The sequence below is a fragment of the Trachinotus anak genome, unplaced genomic scaffold (assembly GCF_046630095.1).
Source record: "Trachinotus anak isolate AG129_WGS33_773 ecotype Australia unplaced genomic scaffold, CSIRO_AGI_Tana_v1 ptg000010l, whole genome shotgun sequence".
NCBI lineage: Eukaryota > Metazoa > Chordata > Actinopteri > Carangiformes > Carangidae > Trachinotus > Trachinotus anak.
In genome coordinates, this window is record NW_027273861.1 from 12489999 (window position 1) to 12509987 (window position 19989).

At 40.8% G+C, this 19989-nt stretch overlaps 2 protein-coding genes across 2 annotated transcripts; both read left to right on the forward strand.

Moving 5' to 3' along the window:
* Positions 1 to 798: 798 nt before the first annotated feature.
* On the forward strand, positions 799 to 4648 carry fpgt (fucose-1-phosphate guanylyltransferase). Its single transcript, XM_071487610.1, has 4 exons — positions 799 to 1225; positions 1419 to 1586; positions 1746 to 1838; positions 2776 to 4648. Exons 1-4 carry the CDS (start codon positions 1153 to 1155, stop codon positions 4164 to 4166), a joined length of 1725 nt encoding a protein of 574 aa, XP_071343711.1. The 5' UTR covers positions 799 to 1152; the 3' UTR covers positions 4167 to 4648.
* tnni3k (TNNI3 interacting kinase) lies at positions 4466 to 19949 on the forward strand. The gene is made up of 25 exons (XM_071486704.1): positions 4466 to 4511; positions 5737 to 5845; positions 6027 to 6112; positions 6412 to 6509; positions 6748 to 6858; positions 6949 to 7047; positions 7168 to 7306; positions 7542 to 7686; positions 7783 to 7887; positions 8023 to 8117; positions 8200 to 8349; positions 8433 to 8516; positions 8604 to 8660; positions 9726 to 9818; positions 9912 to 9969; positions 10066 to 10260; positions 12097 to 12201; positions 12294 to 12346; positions 13423 to 13475; positions 13908 to 14040; positions 14767 to 14876; positions 16125 to 16184; positions 16307 to 16476; positions 18650 to 18729; positions 19528 to 19949. The coding sequence occupies exons 1-25, from the start codon at positions 4466 to 4468 to the stop codon at positions 19605 to 19607; spliced, it is 2514 nt and encodes an 837-aa protein (XP_071342805.1). The 3' UTR covers positions 19608 to 19949.
* Positions 19950 to 19989: the final 40 nt, after the last annotated feature.

Here is a 19989-nt window from a genome sequence, read left to right on the forward strand (position 1 = left end):
TCTTTTCTTGTTTTCCTGATAACTGGCTCGGAAGGCAGTTTGAAGCTGAAACAACTGGTTTATTATTGGTTAATTCATGTATCATTTTACAATTAATGGTAACATATGTAGTAACAGAGAGACAGAAATATATGCAAACATCCCTTTAAAAAAGTGCGTCTTAGTCTCCCTGATAGTACCACTGAGGGGTTTTTGGAAACCCTTCACTATATCCTTATATTGTTGTCATGGAGATCTGGGAACTGTACCATCTGCTTTTCCTAAAAAACAGCCCCAGGAATATGGTTTGGACCTGAAGAGGAGTTTACATTCAACAATTAGACACAAATGACACTTGATGGGTATTTAAAAACACATTGTCATATTTCTGCAGATTCAATATACAGTATTATTATTATTATTATTAGACATAATAAAAATAAAAACATTACAGAGTTCTACATTTTTCTTTTTTTTTGGCTACACATTTCTATATATCCTGACAATGTGGAGACTGCTATGACCATCACTGAGGAAGATTACATTTACAGAAAATAAAAATGCATCTTTAAATAAAGAAAGAAAATAAAAATACATAAATAGATAAAATATGAACATTTTACATAATATTTAGTGGTTTTGGTTCTAATCTATTTTTAAGTGTTTTTCTTCCTAATTGAACAGAAAAAAACAACAATACAGACTGTGACATACATATACTTTACATCTTTATTATGTAAATTATCATCTCTTTCAAAGATTATAACATACATGCAGATAATGACTAGATATACAACAGCAGAAGAATAAAGAATAAAAATAGATAAAAATAACATAATCACTCTCAAAACAGGCTGAGCCCTTTAGAAAAAGAATTTTCTTCTGTGGGTTGGAAAGAAACATCTTGGCTGATTCTGATTCATGCATTCAGGACTAAGATTCTTCATAATATATAGTATAACTGTTATTTATTTATTTATTTTTGTTACCTAACCCTTGTGTAGGTTCACAACGTGCGGCGCTCACTCCCCGCCCACTTTGCAAACACAACTAACCACATGACGGAACCCGGAAGTGTGAGAGAGAGGTCCGATCGAGTTGTGCTCGAGTTGTAATCGTGGGCCTTATTTTGTATTATAGTGGACACATTCAGTGGACAGTGGCAGCGACAATATGAGCCAGGAATGTGTCCGGAAGCTGCAACTTGCCACCAGAGAAAAACTCCGAAAATTTAACTCTCTGCGGGGTGAGTTTTAAGTTTGGTTGTGATCAGTGTCGGTGTGTTCAGACAATCCATCCAATATTATATATGTATGTTAAATATAATGCAGTATATACAGTCCAATATTATATATATAAAGAAGCTGGACTCATCGTGAGTTAATTTAAAACTCTTGAGTCTTAACTGGCTGCTTTTTCTTTTCTTGCCTTGTGTGAAGGTCGGGAGGTGCAAGGTGGGGAGTTCTGGGACGTGGTGGTTTTGACCGCTGTGGATGGGAGCCAGAGAGAAGCATACGAGCTGCAGATCGGACAGAAAGTCGACAGAAAAGAGCTCCCCCTCGGGATTCACTACAAGGTCTTCTCAGATCCTCCTGGAGCTAAAATAGGTGAGTGAGTGGGTCAGAAACCTGTCTCCAGTTTCATTTCACAGTCCTCTGAGAGGCATCAACAGAGCAAACAACCCTACATTATCCTCACTATTATTATTATTATTATTTATTATTATCATTTTTATTATTATAACAATATGACCTATTGTTTTTAAGGGAATGGGGGCTCCACTCTGTACGCGCTGCAGCAGCTGGATGACATCTATGGGAAGGCTCTGGGCAGACTGAGAGTCATCCTGATCCACGCAGGTCTGAGACTGCTCTTAGATATTGTTATACATTCCACTTTTTCGTACGGGGATAAGCTCCATCTCTCAGGTGACATCCAACTGCAGAAAAAGGACAGAAGGATAAATTGCTACTGCATGCTTATATGCTGTTGAAGCACTGTTCTGACAGGTATTTAATAATATTAATGCAAAAATGCTATAAAAACACATAGTACCAGAAAGTGGTGCTGCTCATTGATTTGCAACAATGTCCCCAGTTGCCTTCTACGCCTGTGGATAGCTGCCGCAGTATGTAAATGCTATAGCAGAATCTCTGACAGAAGAAAGATTTCCATCGTCTCATAGTGTGTCTTGTCATATTGCCCACCCCAGGTTCTGTAAAATGAAAAGAAAGCAATAAAAAAGAAGAAGAAAAAGGATCCTGTGACCATAACAGCTATAATGAAGGATGTTCTGCCCAGCTGACAACATAAATACCCACGAGCTGCTCTTGTGAGCCGCTTTTTAATTTTGCCACTGCAATTGGGCTCCACTTTTTGACTCACACATGAAAATGTCAAAATCACAGCATCACAGTCAGGAATAGTATGGTGCCCATTGTCGAGTAATTTATTCTCCTTTTTAATGGCCGCACTGCAGAGTGTAAAATAGATTTAAAAATCCTCTACCAGAACATGAAAATAAATACTTTAACATTTAACACAAAATTCTTTAACCCATGATGAGAACAAAATATGTGAGTAGTTAAAACGTCTGCAGTACATGTAGAGTTTTTATATGATTATCGCAGCTTGCAAATTATTCTGATGGCTGAAGTTAGGTTCTTCATAACCAAACATTAAAAAGTGTAGTTCTTAATTTTACTAAATATTTTCCCCGGGTCAAGTTATTTCAAAGTTAAGCACCTACTATATGTGATGTTTCCCACTTTAACTCTGCTCCTCTTATTCTTCCAGGGGGTTACAGTCAACGTTTGCCCAGTGCCAGTGCTCTGGGAAAGATCTTCACTGCCATGCCGCTGGGTGACCCTCTGTACCAGATGCTGGAGCTCAAACTGGCCATGTATGTGGATTTTCCGTCTCATATGAAGCCTGGCGTACTGGTGACCTGTGCAGATGACATAGAGCTCTACAGTATTGCAGAGGATGAACATGTTAGTTTTGATAAACCTGGCTTTACAGCTTTAGCCCACCCCTCCCCACTGTCCATTGGAACCACCCACGGGGTGTTTGTGTTGGATTCGTGTGAAAAATCTGCTCACTTGGAAATGGAGAACACTTCCTGTCTGCGCTTTCTGCACAAACCGAGCATCAAAAAAATGCACGACTGTGGTGCTGTTTGTAAGAGGCAGGGTGGTTGTCTTTCTGAGTTTGTCTACACAGACAGCACCTATTATGTTGACTTTGAGACTACTGAGACTCTTCTTAAGCTGCTGAAAGAGTTGGGACCCTTTCAATGTGAGATAGACGCATACGGGGACTTTCTTCAAGCACTGGGTCCCGAAGCTACAATAGAGTACACCAGCAACACTGTTAATGTCACCAAAGAGGAGAGAGGGCTGGTTGAAATCCGCCAAAAGATCTTCCGTCTTCTACGAGGAACTCCCTTGAACGTCATTCTCCTCAATAACTCCAAGTTTTATCACATCGGAACCACGTCAGAGTACCTCTTTCACCTCACCGAGGACGTGGCACTGAGGAGCGAGCTGGGCCTCCTGTCGTCTACCTTCAGCGTTCACATGAGCGAAAGCCCTGGCTGCTGCGTTATGTACAGCGTCCTTGATCCCAGTTGCTGCGTGGGAGCTGGATCAGTGGTGGAGTACTCCAGGCTGGCAGCAGGAGTGTCTCTAGGTAAGGGCTCCATCGTCAGCAGCTGCTGGGTCAGTCCGGGCCTCTCAGTGCCTGACGCAGTCTTCATGCATTCACTGTGTGTGAACCACCAGGACCGAGCCGGGTTTGTAACTGTCGCCTTTGGGATTAATGACAACCTGAAGCACAGTGTGGAAGCCCCTGCTCACGTGGAAAGGCTGAAGCTTTTTGAGTGCAGCCTGGCAGAGTGCCTGTCCCACTGGGGGATGGAAAAGGAAGTCCTGAGGTTCTCCGGTGACTCGTCCAGCTGTAGTCTGTGGAACGCTTGTCTGTTTCCTGTTTGCTCTGATCAGCAGAGCTCGTTCTCATTGTCTCTGGAGATGCTGCAGGCCGTCCTGAGTGGCTCCACGTTCATCTTGCCCAAAGACACAAAGCTGATGTCTATGCAGGAGAGTTTACAGAGTAAGAACCTGGAGGAGATGTTGAAGTTCAGGACGGGACTACACAAAGACATCACACAGAGAAGACCGAACAGTTAGAGCTGCTTTGTTTCATTGAGATTATGTGTTAGATTTTATGTTGTCTAATATCCATCCATCCATTATCTATACCACTTATCTGTACAGGGTTGCTGGGGGGTGGAGGGGGGCTGGAGCCAGTCTATCACATATAGAGACAAACAACTATTCACACTCACATTCACACCTCTGGGAATCTCCGGTTAACCTAACAGCATGTCTTTGGTCTTTGGACTGTGGCTGGGACTTTGGACTGCTGTGAGGAGACAGTGCTAACCACTGCACCGCCCTGTCGCCCGCTTTCATTGTTAAAGTAGTTTATGATCATCGAGGATCCAATGATTGGGGTCCATGACCTTATTGCCGGTACGAAGATGTGATTCATTTTTGGCTTTGACATCTGATTTATTGTGGTATATTGTTTCATAAAACTGAAATTTTTGAAATGTTGGATGTTTGCTTTCCTTTAACTTGAAAATTTGATAAATTCCAATATCCTATCTGGTATATTTAGTTTTGTGCCTCATTTGCATCGCAGTGTTTTTTTGTTCAAGTTTTTTTTTTTTTTTTTTTTTTTTTTTCAAGATAAGAGGATGAGTAATTGAGGTATGTTAGCAGATGTCGAGAAACCAGTTTGAGTCATGGTAGGTATTTGGAGCACTTGGTGCACTGCTCTACACAGACATGTCTATTGTCTTAGACCAGAGGAAGGCAAATGGCACCTTCATCTGTCTTCAAAGGGACTTTTTTTTACATTTTTACATGAGCAACGGATAACAATATTAACTGCAGTCATCGTTAATCTTTTTAGTTTCACTCCTGCTTATGCTGCTATGACAAGTCAACATGTCTGCTGTGGAAAATGCATGGCAGACATGATATAAGAAGTGTGTGAACCACAGAACTTATCCATTATTAGGCGAGTGAAACAAGAGAGATGTAAAGTGCTTCAGGTCCAGTCCATTAACCAGACTCTACCTACATCATACAGAAATTTCTTTGGCAGGCTACTAATCACTTGCTTTGTTTTGTACTGTATGTTTATACACACGCAGACACACACTCACACACTCACACTGATACATGCTCGCTTGCATTTGGAGGGAGATCAGTTGGCGTTCCACTCAAAGGGGTTTATTTTTAGCCCACAGCCACGATCCCCCTTTATCTGGACCTGTGCAATTGTGGCACAGTGAGAGATTGTATTACTGCTTTACTCTACTTCACTAAACTACACAGCACATATTACAAGAGAAGAACCTTTTCAATGGGAAATTACAAATCCAGACCATCTCAGACGTGTACAGGTAATGGCTCGGTGTCTTTGAGATTGTGTGAGTGTGTTTTATTTACTCATGGCTGTCAACAAAGTTTGAGCCCAGAAGTGTGGGGTTCACTTTTTTGCAAGCATGACACATTTAGATCAGTGACATTTACACCTGGGTATGCTTATATATATATATATATATATATATATATATATATATATATATATATAAGTTTATATGGTAAACCGTAGATATTTCTGTTCATAGATAGTAATAAGTAATGGAAATATCATTAAATCGTTGCTATGTTTGACATTGTGAAGACGAGTGGAAGAAGAAGGTTGGCGAGTCGTACTCTGTGATCGTCGAGAGGTTGGAAGACGACCTCAAGCTCAAAGACAGCGAGCTCGTGGACCTCAAACTTGCTTTCGGGTGACAAAAACATTTTCTGTTTTTAAAACTGTAGCTCAGTCTCTGTGAATCATCTTATGAACTGCATTTAATTTAACAGGTAGTGCTTTTTATGCCTGCACTCTCCTTGGTTTGGTTACTGTTCTGCATCAGCGCGGCTTCAGTTGACACAACCAGGTGATGTTGCTTTTCTGTGGCTCAGCTCTGATGAGGCTTTTCAGAAGGTGAACTTGAGCTACCGAACAGAGAAGGGGCTGTCGCTGCTGCATCTCTGCTGCGTATGTGGAGGTATGCATGACTACAAGGGTCTATTAATAACGCCTAAAAAAAAATGTGACAGTGGAGGGAAGGATTACTAAGGACTGACTGGTATTATTGTCTAAAGATGACCTTTCTGGTGTTCACCACATGAAAGTTAATAGTAGATTTGAAATATACTCTACATGAAGGTTGAATATAAGAAGTCACAACAGCAGTTTCCCTCTGCGTCAAACAAGTCACAAGCCAGACAATCCTGACCTTGTTTGCTCATTCACAATAAACCAGATCTTCAGTTGATGAAGTATTTTGCTGGTAATTGTCACCAGGGAACAAGGCCCACATCCGCAGTCTGATGCTTAAAGGCCTGCGTCCTTCCAGGCTGTCCAGGAACGGTTTCACCGCGCTCCACCTGGCTGCTTACAAGGTGAAGATTTCAGATTTCAGTGTATTTGCCTCTAGGTGTAATCTGTTTCTTTCTCTCGCTTGTGTCATTTGTCACCTGATAAAGAGTTTTCTGTGTTTTACCACATGGTGGAGTGCAAGTGCTGTCAAAGCCAGTGTGGTAATAGCTACATGTCTGAATTGCTTAAATGTGGTCACCTGTCCGTACGGTCCTGACCGTGATGATGAAGCTGTATTCATGTTCTGTTTCTATGCCGCAGGACAACGCTGAGCTGCTGACTGCCCTTCTTCATGGAGGGTCAGATGTACAGCAGGTGGGATACGGTGCCCTCACTGCCCTGCATGTCGCCACACTGGCTGGGCACCATGAGGTGAGAGCTCCACCTGGGCTTTTCTTCTTTCTGCTGCACCTGAAGAGAGACTTTTTTATTGCTCTTGTATAATGATAATTTCCCCACCAGGCAGCAGATATTCTCCTACAACATGGGGCTTATGTGAATGTCCAAGATGCCTTGTTTTTCACTCCACTGCATATTGCCTGCTACAATGGCCATGAGCAGGTAAACTGCTCCTGTTAAGCACATCTGCATTATGAACTGATAGAAATAAATACACCTGATGGTCCAAAACTGTTCTCACCGGAATATATACATTTCTTCTTGTCTCTCTCTGCCTCCTAGGTGGCTAAGCTGCTGCTGAAGTTTGGGGCAGATGTGAATGCGAGTGGTGAGGTGGGTGACCGCCCGCTACACCTGGCTGCAGCAAAGGGTTTCCTCAGCATCATCAAACTGCTGATGGGGGACGGGAGCAAAGCTAATGGTGAATGCTTTCCCACATTTAGTTAATATTCACCTGAGTCAGTGGCTTGTAAATTAAACATAATAGCTTAATACATACTCTACTTTCCTATGGTTGTAACACAGCCCTACTTCAGTACAGCCACTTGCAAAACCTGCTCATTTTCCTCTTCAAAAGCCACAGGGAAGCAAACATATTTCTGTATTTTAAGATGACTGCGGGAACTTTCTCTGAACTTTTCCTTTCCACTGTCCAGTTAATGCTCAGGACAACGAAGATCACGTCCCTCTGCACTTCTGCGCACGTTTTGGTCACCGTGAGATTGTGCGCTTCCTTCTGCAGGGCAACTTTGACGTACAGTCTCACTCTGTCAACATCTACGGGGACACACCTTTACACTTGTAAATGGTTTTTCGGTGCTAGTAGCCTGCTGTAGGTTTTTAGTAGGGGATATGGAGAGGACATGACGTGTTGTGTTGAATGTGGTGTCTCATCAGGGCCTGCTATAACGGCAAATTTGCAGCGGTGAAGGAGATTATCCAACTTTCTGGTACAGAAAGTCTTTCGAAGGAGAACATATTCAGTGAGACAGTACTTCACAGGTGAATTGCGTGCCTTACTCTCTTAAGTTATAGTCTGCAAAACAGAGACATGCACAAGTTTCACTTATGAGTGTCACCTTAAAACACATGATTCCTGTTGCGGAGCTGTTGATGAGCACATATCCTGTCTAACAGTGCATGCACCTATGGTAAAGACCTGGAGATGGTCAAGTTCTTGCTGAGTCAGAATACTATGAGCATCAACCATCAGGGCAGAGATGGACACACAGGTGACTCTTCACATCCTCTGATTAAGTGTGCAGCTAACTTAACAGTAGACCCAGTCTTGAGTTTCATAATTAATGTGTTCAGCTCTGCACAGTGCCTGTTTCCACGGCCACATCCGTCTGGTGCAGCTCTTGCTGGACAGCGGGGCAGACATGAACCTGGTGGCCTGCGACCCGAGCAGGTCCAGTGGGGAGAAGGACGAGCAGACCTGCCTGATGTGGGCTTATGAAAAAGGTTTGTTGGGGTGATGATGAGCTTAGCTGGAAGGAAACATCTAACAAAAACTATTCTTACCATTTTATCTTTGTGTTTTCCAGGCCACGATGCCATTGTCACCTTACTGAAACACTACAAACGCCCTGATGACTCCCCCTGCAATGAGTACTCCCAGCCAGGAGGGGGTGAGTCACCCCTCTAAAAGTTATTATCTGGAATAAAATCACACAGTCTTCCCAGTAATCTGCCTGAATACGTCTGCTCTCCTCCAGATGGGTCCTACGTTTCTGTCCCGTCTCCTCTGGGAAAGATCAAGAACATGACTAAAGGTAGTGAGGTGGAGCGAAGCACAGCAGATTTTTTCCACGCTTCACATCACTGTCAGCTGACATGACAACAAACACTACCTGTTGCCAAGGCGAGGGTCTTAGCTGCTGATGATAACGATATGCCTACCAGTGAAAACTGTGTGGTGTGAACTATAGATGTGTCTCCATCTGTGTGATGTTCACATGAAATAGCTGAGAAACAGTTGATCTGAATTTGATGAAACCCAGGTTAAAAGCCTCCACACAACAAGGGTTAAACATAAGTGTTGAAGGTATTATAATTAGGCTAAAGAGGGCACTATGCCAGCAACTGAAACTGAAGAAGCATCTAGCTACTTCAAAGCATCAACGGCTGAGCTGTTAGCTTCAAGAGGCTTATAAGTGCACATATGTTTTGTCCATGCTTCATACTACTGTGTAATACGTTTTACCGTGACATTATATACATTTTATCTGATCTCAGCATTTAACATAAAAAATAAAGTGATTATCAAATGTGCCAAGTGCAGATTTGCTGATATCTCATGAAAAGACAAAATAACTAAACAAAGCGAGAGTGTTGAAATTCTCCTTTATTATTCTTTTTAATGTGCACAGAGGATACAGTTACACACAACACTCAGTAGATGTGCAAGTGACATCCAACTCTAACACAGATATTGTTTCTCATTTATACACTCAACACCACCCTTTGGCAGAAAGACAGGAACAAAACAACACCCAGTACTGCCCTTATAGACCCTTTATTTCCAGAACTCTTGTCCCAGTTGTTTCCCAAGAACCGATGGTCACATCATGTAAACAACCCCATATTTGATGAGTCCAGGTCGGCGTGACCCAGTCAGATAAACCTTCCTGCCAAAACTGTCTTGGCTCTTACATATCAATAAACATTTCCTACCAAATGTTTTCCTATTAAAGTCTACTAACAGGCTTGATTGTGAAACCAGTACATGATGAAAATACACATTACATTTTCCACACACACAAGGCGCAACCAGACGACTTTTCTGTGTGCTCCCATGTAGGGTTGATGCTGCAGTAAACTTAATCTTGTCTTTTCAGAGAAAGCAGAGGTTCTCCTACTCAGAGCCAGCCTCCCATCTCACTTCCACCTTCAGCTGTCTGAGCTGGAGTTTAATGAAATTATTGGATCAGGTAACTTTGTTCATAGCTTTTCTGTTTTCAGTTCAGCGAATGTGCTTCCAAAACTGACGATATCATCAATAATCACGTCTGTTTAACACTCAGGCTCCTTTGGACGAGTCTACAGAGGCAAATGCAGGAACAAAATTGTCGCCATAAAACGGTACTCATCCATTTAAAACACAACTAAAGACGCCATTTTGCATCCCTTTCTTGTTGGAACAGACTCAGAACAGGTCTTCGCTCTTCTCCTCTGTAGCTATCGAGCCAACACATACTGCTCCAAGTCAGACGTGGACATGTTCTGCAGAGAGGTCTCCATCCTCTGTCGCCTCAATCACCCCTGTATCATCCATTTTGTGGGGGCATGTCTGGACGACCCCAGCCAGTTTGCCATCGTCACCCAGTACGTCTCGGGGGGCTCGCTGTTCTCCCTGCTGCACGAGCAGAAGAGGTGAGGAGAAGTGTGCATGACACACTGGTGCTCACAGTATATTGTAATGTGCATAAACATGACACACACAAGCTGATAAACTTGAGAACCTCCCTGTCACATCACCTCCTTCCCTTCACATGTATTGACATTATGCATTAGAATTATTAATTCTGACAATTTTACACACATGTAATCACAGAAAGGGCAACAGTATTTAACCCTATAATGCCAAATGCATCAAATTTGATACAAGCATTTCTGAGACCTATTGCATCACCTTATGGTAAAAACTTCACTCCAAACCCTCTTGTATACAATCTGATACTTGTCTTCCAACCCCTGGTGGATAAGTTTATCACTACAACAATTCAAACACAGAACATAGGACAATCCAAGTTGGCCACCTTCAGATAGTTCCCAACTCACTGGATCAAGGTAAAGAAAATTGCGATTTTTACGATTTTCCAGTGACATTGAAATTTTTAGTAATATTCTAACATGAACACTTAATCTGTTGAAGCAAGTTATAATTACATAATTTTTTGCATTTTAGTATGTAGCAAAATCGTGTATAAAATTTGGAAAAACCTATATGCAAATAATTTTTTTTAATTTTTTTTTTTTCAAATTTTGTGAAAGGGCCAAATAAACGTTCCAGATTCAAGAAATCAGAATTTTCTGTCCATTATTTCTGGGGTCAGGCATTACAGGGTTAAGACTTCACGCGATTAAAAACAAGGCAAGCTGACATCAGAGTCTTGTAATGAATTAGTGCTGAAAGTGGATCAATCTAGTGGTCGATTCACAGAAAATTACATCAAATTAAACAACAACATTTTGATAATAATAATTTTGATCATTTGAGCTATTTACAGAACTTAAGAGTCAAATATTCTGTTTCCAGCTTCTTAGATGCGACTAATAGATACTTTTTTTTAGGTTTTTGATAATTAAAAAAATGAATTAATTTGAACATCACTGGGTTTTGAACTGTGTTGGTAAGATAAAAACAAGCAATTTAAAAACATCTTGGGCTGTGGGAAATTGTGATGGGTATTTTTCATTTTTTTCTCTGACATTTTATTGAGTTGATGATTAACTAAAAAAAAAAGACATCATCAGTGATGACAATAATGGTTAGTTTTAGCTCCATGATAAATACTATCCGTGGTAAACATTTACTCTTTTTCAGAAAGAAGCTAATTCAACCAGTGTAGTCTGGTCTTGTTTTGAATTTTAGAGCTCGTCCTTTCTAATATTTTGGTGCCTTCACATGTGGAAAAGAGGCAGACAAAATAATAGAAACACCTTCCAGATGAAGTCAGCCTAAAGACCATAGAAATGCGTCAACAACAAAAACTGAACATTTTATGTACGTTTTTTTGTAATTGCAGGGTCCTTGTATTACTTTTCATTTTATCTTAATTGTGGTTTTGTTACACTACTATTAAATTAAACAAGCAAAACAAAGTTGAAGTTCTGGTGAGCCCTGTACAGTGAGCACCAGAGTTTATTGATGTTACATTTAGCTCCTCACACACTTTGACAGTGACTAAATCCTGATGTTGAGATCTAACAAGAGGTCAAACTACCCTGATGAGAAATTTGATGTCCCCCAAGCACAAATTTGCACAGCGCACCTGACTGTTTCAGGTCCGATTATCCTCCTTGGACCCCCCCCCCACACACAGCTGGGATCATCATTGATCCAGATGAAGTGTTCTCCTAACTGTGTGGCCAGGTGCTGTCTTTATAGACTGTCCTATTGATCTGTGCTAAGTGCTGTGTGTGATTGGCAGGGGCCATTGATCTGGCACTAAGTGGCTGCTGCTTTAATGATGTGTCAATGGACAGGCTTATCGACCTGCAGTCCAAGCTCATCATTGCTATCGACGTGGCCAAGGGCATGGAGTACCTGCACAACCTCACCCAACCTATCATCCACAGGGACCTCAACAGGTGGGTGCCACAGTAATAACATATGTGGTGGGGTGGTATTGTCAGTCTGAAATTACTGTTGTCCTTGCAAGTAATACATGTGTTCCTTCCAGTCATAATATCCTGCTTTACGAGGATGGACATGCTGTGGTGGCTGATTTTGGAGGTAAGGCCAAGAGTGTTATTGTATTTTAAATCAAAGCTGCCTTAACCAACTTTTTAAGAAAATATATATCAGCACCGATCGAAATGACTCATAATGATGCGACAAGTGTTGATGCCGGATGAGCAGCATTCATTTGAATGAATGGGTGGATATATTTGAATCTACTGTTTAATAAATCTTGAGAAGCTCTTTACCTTCTTGCTGTCTGATAGTAATAAAGTATTACTAAGTGAAACTGTGCCTTTTAAAAGAAGAAGAACTAACATTTGTAAGAGGAAGAATTCATTGATTTAATTAGCGATAAAAATCAGTTTAATCAACTTAGGAGTTTTGCCTCTGCCGCCTCACTTGGTCTGTTATGACCAGTAGTGTATAGTGGCTCATTTCTGCAAACATTCAATAGATGTTTTTGTATAACTGACATTACTGAGTCAGTTTACTTACTTTATGACTATTCTCTGCTTGTGCTGTTGTTAGATTGGGTTTTCAGATTTACATCCTGTAAAAGTCACTTTCTTTGCTTTAATGCAGCTTTAAAGTCATGGGCTAATACTGTTCACAAGAACTAAGAATAATAAAGAAAATAAGACAGAGAAGACAGATTTAATTGTGTTTATTTCTTTATAGTAAATATGTGACTCAATGTGACAATGTAATATTTTAATCTAATAGGGTTACATTGTGATAAAAACAATTCATTAATATCCCAATGACTTATTCTCTTGCCTAAATTAATGAGAGCAGACACATTTTCTATGTGCTGTTACCATGCAGTTCAATGTAAAATAGCATCAACTAGTTTAATAATTTTTTAAGGGGGGGGGGGGTTATCATTTAAAAATGATTATAGTGATATGTAATACCTTTGCAATCATCCATCCCTACACTCAAGGGAAATATTTAGCCTAGCTGGCAGCCATGTTATTGTTTACCTCGGTTAGTTCCTTGTAATGCTGGCAGTGAGGAGTGCTTATTCATCGACACTGCTGATAAAAGTACAGCTAAAGTCATAACTTCCAATGGATGCGTTTTGTTTTTTTTTTCTCATCATTGTATGTCCTTCCCTTTTTCTGCAGAATCCAGATTTCTACAATCAGTGGACGAGGATAACATGACTAAGCAGCCAGGGGTCAGTGCTGTCTCCTCTTGTCTACTCCTCTTATCTGATGGCACACAGACAAACCTTTTGGAACGAGTTTGCTCTCTTTGGCCAAATACTCTCACGCCATCTGCAGCATTCATGGAAGAACTAAGCACTTTGTTTGTTTGTTCATTTTTCCTTTTTCTTTTGCTGGAGCTCAAACTAGGGCTTATGCTGGCACCTTTCATCAATTACCCAATTACCCACCAGCTTAAAAAAAAAAAAAACTGCTTCCATGCAGTTTCTGTCTCAATGTGCTGACTCATCTCCACACAGAGTGCTTCGTCTGCAGTTTGGTGTTAAGTGTGTTGCATCTCTTGGGAGCTGCCTGTTGTGAGGAACTACTTGCCCTTGCTGGGACGCAGTGTTTATGTCAGTAATTGGGTCTCATTTTGTGTGTGTGTGTGTGTGTGTGTGCAGAACCTGCGCTGGATGGCTCCAGAGGTGTTCACCCAGTGTACTCGCTACTCAGTGAAGGCGGACATGTTCAGCTACGCCCTCTGTCTGTGGGAGCTGCTTACCGGGGAAATTCCCTTCGCTCATTTGAAACCTGGTAATTTTTTCTCCAGTCGCAGGCTTTAATGCTAACACTAAGTGTGCACACCAGAGGACAAGATGAGAGGGAAACAGAAGGCTGAAGACTTCCCCTGCAAAAACACATTGTTATAAGCCTCAGACTGAGACCCGGGACACTGAGAATTCAGACAAGTTGAGGATGAGCAGGGCTAACATTTGCTAACTGCCACTAAACACAAAGCACAGCTGAGCCTGATGGAGATATCATGAGTTTTACAGGTTTTTTAGTCATAAACCAAAGGACTCGACAAATGAAAGTTTTGACCTGACGATGGCACTGGAGGAAAAGTTTAGGGTTCACCACAGTTAACCCAGCGGGGTTATTTCATGGCAATCCATCCAGTAGGTCAAGTTGTTGTGGCATTAAGGTGAAAACCACAATTGTAACCCTCATGGTGACACATAAGAGGAAAAATGAGAATCATGAGAGTCAGTAGAAACATCTTCCAAAATTTCATGGCAGTGAATGTCATAGTTGTGAAGACATTTGAGTCTGGACCAAAGTGGCTGACTGACGGACTGACAGACTGACAATACCTAAACAAGAGCTTACATGGCTACACATATTTTACTCAGCTTTTCATTTTTGATGACAAAATATACTGAAAGTCCATACAACACAACACAAGGAAACTTATCTAAAGATAAGCAGACAACACGAGATCATTTAAAAACTAAATTCAAAATGTTTTATCACCCTCAGCCGCTGCAGCAGCAGACATGGCCTACCATCACATCCGGCCTCCTATTGGCTACTCCATCCCTAAACCCATCTCTGCTCTGCTGATGAGAGGCTGGAACGCATGCCCAGAGGTAAACCACCTCATTTCACCTCTTGAACTCTGACACCCAGGAACAGCCCAACACTAACTTGTTCTTCATGAATATATACACTACAATTCATTCAGTTTTACATAATGTAGTTTAGATCCTTTAGTGTTCTACAAACCTTATGTATTGCTTCTTAGTTTTAAACTTTAAGACATTCTCTCCACTAATATCTTTCCAGCTACCTAAACATACTGAAGCTCTGAGAGGCAAATGATGCTGACTCAGCTGCTGGTGCAAACGTGCTGCACTAATGAATGGGACTAGCGTATCCCCACATGATACATTAACTCACGCCTGGTCATATTTAGGAGCACAGGTGAACTCGATGATGCCCCCTCAGCGCTGTGATGTTCACAATTAGCAAGGCCTCATTAAGGCACATTATTACACAGCCCAGCGTGTTGGCACATTTCTCCCTCTGTGGTTCATCTCCTTCCTGTTTGCCAGTTCAGGTTGACAACCGGTTGCCTGTTGTTGGACACGTCTCCCTTGGCGATCGCCCCGTCCCAGTGTCTCCTCATTTTTTTTTATAAACAAGAGTGTGATTGTCGCAAGGTTGCGTGTGCACACAACTCCCATGGTGCCTCACATGTACAGTACACCAGCTACCATGGGGTTTGGAAGTGGGACACGCTGCACTGTTTACAGGATTTGTGCAGAAAAATGTAATAAAACCTGAGAGACTTGACTGAACTTGCAATATACATGGTTATAGAAACTTTCAAGACCAAAATAATGATGTGAAGTGGTTTTTCTATGGACCAGTAATTACTTGATTACTGGCAAACCACATGGATAAAAAGGAAATTAGTGCAAAAGCATTTACTTAGATCAAAATGAGAGGGCTTTATTTTTTATTCTATTTTATTTATTTGCATTTGCATTACTTTGCTTCCATTTTTACTGTTCTCAATATTTCGGTCTCATTTATTGAAAACAGAATGCAGACAGGCCTTGACCACTGTCCGAGGATGTCATGTATAATTGAACAGCTCTGGCGTGGCAGTGTTTGTTCTTTTCCAGTGAGGAGAGAGATCTAAGGACTGCTTTTGAAGCAGAGTTCACCTTTGCTTCACGTGTGGGTGGTCTAAACTCAGCCGAATATCCAGGCCGGTGTTAGAGAGGATAAACCTGTGTGTGTCTGTTTTGGGTTTTACCTGCTCCATTTGATTGTTCAACCTTGAAAAAGAAAATAATAATAACAATAATTGTTTGATTTTTCTGCCTCAGGACAGGCCTGAGTTCTCCGAAGTGGTTTCCAACCTGGAGGAATGCTTGTGCAATGTTGAGGTATATAATATCATGCGTCTTCTTAAATGCCAGCCCCTGTAATACAAATAAATTCTCTCTCAGTCGGGACTATATTTCTGCTTCTCTCTCTGTGTGTGTATGTTTGTCTGGTGGTGTCACAGCTGATGTCTCCAGCCTCCAGTAACAGTAGCGGCTCCCTGTCACCCTCGTCCTCCTCTGACTGTCTGCTCGGGCGAGGAGGACCCGGCCGGAGCCACGTGGCCGCCCTTCGTTCTCGTTTTGAGCTCGAGTACGCTCTCAACACTCGCGCCTACGCCTCCTGGACTCAGAGGTAAGAGAGCTGAAGCATTGTCTTCAGACAGGTGAAGGTCAAGAGGGTGAGAATAGTTTACTGCACAATAGCAATGCTCACATGCACCCAATAAAATAACTAACTATTGGTCGTAGCCAAATCTGGGTGCAGTTTTAATCAGTTGAGGTTGTTTGCATGAAGCTATGATGACCTGCTGGTCAGTCATTCGAAGAGTACTTTCTCTCTATTTGCATCCTGTCCTACTCTGATCTGCTTAAGTGGATGGAGCACAAGAGACTCCTTTCCTTTCTCTCTCTTGATTCTCAATGAGCTGAGTTTCTTTCAGATTTAAATCTAAACCACTTAAGGACGGAATCACACATTTATTGAATCAAACAGTAAATGTTTGGATGCTAAAATCTTTGCATCTACAAATTCCCAAACTTCATTAACTGTTAAAGCTTGACATTGTAGATCCATGATAATGAATCAGATCCGGCCTTAATTTATTCATCCATGCATCCATTAGCTATACTGCTCATCCTTTGAGGGCTGCAGGGGGGCTGGAGGTGGGGGTACACCACTTATTGAGGCAGACAACCTGAATTTAACCTGACCTGCATGTCTTTGGACTGTAGGAGAAAGCCAGAGTACCTGGATGAACTTCACACCCTCATGCCACGAGGCCACAGTGCTAACCAGTGCACTGCAAAAGTTTGTTGGATAGTTTTGTAGAAATTTGACCCAGACCCACATTAGTTTTTGATCAAAGTAATGTGACTTAAGTCCTGCCAGATCATTTTTCAAATGGTGAGTCAACAATGAAATGCAGAGTTCAATGATAATGAAACATTTTGCCAATAAAATAATGAAAACCATGCACTCTACACTGCTTAACAGAACAAACTACATAACAAACATCAAAAGCAACTGCAGTCATAAAAACTATTGAGCACATAAAGATATGAAAGTTTTAGTTTGTCATTTCATAAAATCCTAATCCAAAGCAGTAAGTGTTTAGATGACACTGTGGCCCAATTAATACTGAAATACAATGGCATCTCAAATGTCCTCCTCTCCTCTGATTATTCATGAGCACATTCATCAGACAAAAACTGTGGAACTGAGTTAAAGGTCCATTAACTTTTACAAGGAAAACTGTAAATGTGATGAGATAATGTGGTGTGTGAATAAAGTTAGACAATCAAATATGGAAACTCCAGTTGCTTCAGTGTTCACAATGCAACATCTGCGACAATGTCTTTAAGCAAATAAAAATATTGCTTTATTCAACTACTGAATTCTCCTTCCAATAAGGAAGCTTCAGATGGTTGAAATGTTTTGTTTTCTATGTAAAGAAATCTGTATGGTTAGTTATCTGTACGGTTACCATGTGGATGAGCCTTAAAAGTGGCTTCAAGAAGTCACTGGAAAAATCTTAGAAATCTGTTGTTATTGTTGTTGTTGTTTACCTGGGTAAATTCAATTAAATGTTTTTTGCTTAAAAATCTGCTAACAGGAATTCCACAAACATCATGTCTGGGCTTGTAGAGACAAGTCGCTCTGAACAATTGTTTAAATTGCCAGCAACATGTAGACCAGTTAAGATACTTACTGCAACAGTGAGGAGAGGGGTTGCTCAGATACCGAACAGGAAACAAAGGAAAGCAAATGCAATAAAACATGCATGGCATTCTGACCAAGGAGGAAGGCCTGTATTAGACGCCTGGCTTTGAGCTTCCGCTGTGTGTGTGTGTGTGTGTGTGAATCCTGGTAACAGTTACTATGAACCCAATAACAAAAGGTGGGGTTACTGTGATGTGGCAATGGCTTGTCAGCAATTTCCAGGTTGGACAAGGCCTCTCCTGGTCCTCACACTCCAAAAATTCAACCACATGAAGATCAAATCACATCTGTTGTATTAAAGTTTTCCAATATCATTAGATAAGTTTAATTGATCATCAGTAAAAGTGAACTGTTTTCTTTTTTCTTTATGACGCCGTGTGCAGATTTTTTTATGGTTGCCCCATCAAACCTGTCATCAATGTTGTATACAGCAAGTGAGAGCAGGTTGGATATTCGACACTGAATTTCCTCCGCTAGTATCTGCTGCCTCTCATCTGTCCTTCATGTAAATGAAGCAGTATATATTTCTACATTAGTACTGTTTTTTTAATGAGTTAGGGTTGATTTTACTCATTTTAATTTTCAGTGAGCAACGGCGAGCATCTGGAGGCCTTTCACTGGAGGAACTAAGAAGGAACATGCAGTTCTCTCCCATTGATCGAAATGGTTTGTGTGCAGAGTACATGCACTACACTGTGTAGTGATATAATTGATTTTGGAAGGGAAGGTTTAGCAGTTTAACACTTAGGTGTCTAATGCTACTGTTTATTTATTTTTTGTTTGTTTGTTTTCTATTCATTGTACCTATTCATTTTCAAACCTTCTTGTAAAAAAAAAAAAAAATAATTAAGTAATAGTAAAGGATAAGGCTGATATTATTCTATATTATTCCTACTGTCAACAAATCCCACAGTACTGTATACTGTTTCATTTTTTAAAAAGACACAGTAATTTCTTTAAGCACCTAGGCACTGTAGTTTTCAGCAAACACTACTTAAACAGGGGGAAAAAGTGTATTTGTTGAGGACTATTTTCAGCAGTGGATTAATACACATTTGGTGTTCTGGGGAGTATTTATGGCAGTAGCAGAGTGGATGTATCAACCCAAAATAAACTACAGTGCCTACATTCATATTAACAATGGAACAGGTCACCTAATGTGATGTTGTGACTCTCTGGGGCGTTTTCAATAGTTTCTGTACGACACTGTAGCTCAATGGCACAGAGGGATGAGGGATATCAGGCTTTGGCCACACAGACAATTCTTATTAGTTGATTAAATTACCAGTTGGTTTGGGTTTTCACGTGGGATTTGTTGACACAGCAGCACACAGAAGCATACAGCTTTATCTTTTTATTGTAAAGAGTACTAATGTTGGTATTATCACCAATGTTTTTCACAATGAAACTCACCATTAATGGTGATTCAGACTCACTGTTGCTGTTGACTTGTCTGTTTTTCAGGGTATGTGTCTGATCCCATGAGCACCATGAGATTCTGCTCTTCCCTCAGCAGCAGTGGCAGCTTTGAGGACAGTAACTAAACTTACGAAGAACACCCAGTGCTCTTTATCATGGCCATATTAATTAATTTATTCATCACTATATCTGAGAATTTATTTTAAGTAAAACTGATGGCAGGAGTAGTGGATACTGCTGACTAATTGCTAAATAAACTATAAGTATTTGATTGTAACGTACTGTATAAGAATAGGTTTTACAGTACACTCTACCCAGTATCTCCCGTCCTGCGTTATATTTTGATACTTAAGCTATGTAAACATTTTTTAATTAAATATTTATTTGAGGTTTTTAGATCCTGTAAATCATTTTGTTGTTGTGTACATGGTTTGCATATATCTGAAATACAATCTTTGAGAACCACTGAATATGTGCGATGATTGCAACTTTGCATGTGCATACAAT

What these genes read in the sequence shown, in the direction of transcription:
- fpgt (XM_071487610.1), top strand. Translation starts at nt 1,153, where the DNA reads ATGAGCCAGGAATGTGTCCGGAAGCTGCAACTTGCCACCAGAGAAAAA. An exon ending in AAAATTTAACTCTCTGCGGG is followed by an intron (nt 1,226 to 1,418) that starts GTGAGTTTTAAG and finishes CCTTGTGTGAAG; the next exon opens with GTCGGGAGGTGCAAGGTGGG. An exon ending in TCCTCCTGGAGCTAAAATAG is followed by an intron (nt 1,587 to 1,745) that starts GTGAGTGAGTGG and finishes ATTGTTTTTAAG; the next exon opens with GGAATGGGGGCTCCACTCTG.
- tnni3k (XM_071486704.1), top strand. Translation starts at nt 4,466, where the DNA reads ATGATCATCGAGGATCCAATGATTGGGGTCCATGACCTTATTGCCG. An exon ending in TCCACCTGGCTGCTTACAAG is followed by an intron (nt 6,510 to 6,747) that starts GTGAAGATTTCA and finishes TCTATGCCGCAG; the next exon opens with GACAACGCTGAGCTGCTGAC. An exon ending in CACTGGCTGGGCACCATGAG is followed by an intron (nt 6,859 to 6,948) that starts GTGAGAGCTCCA and finishes TTTCCCCACCAG; the next exon opens with GCAGCAGATATTCTCCTACA.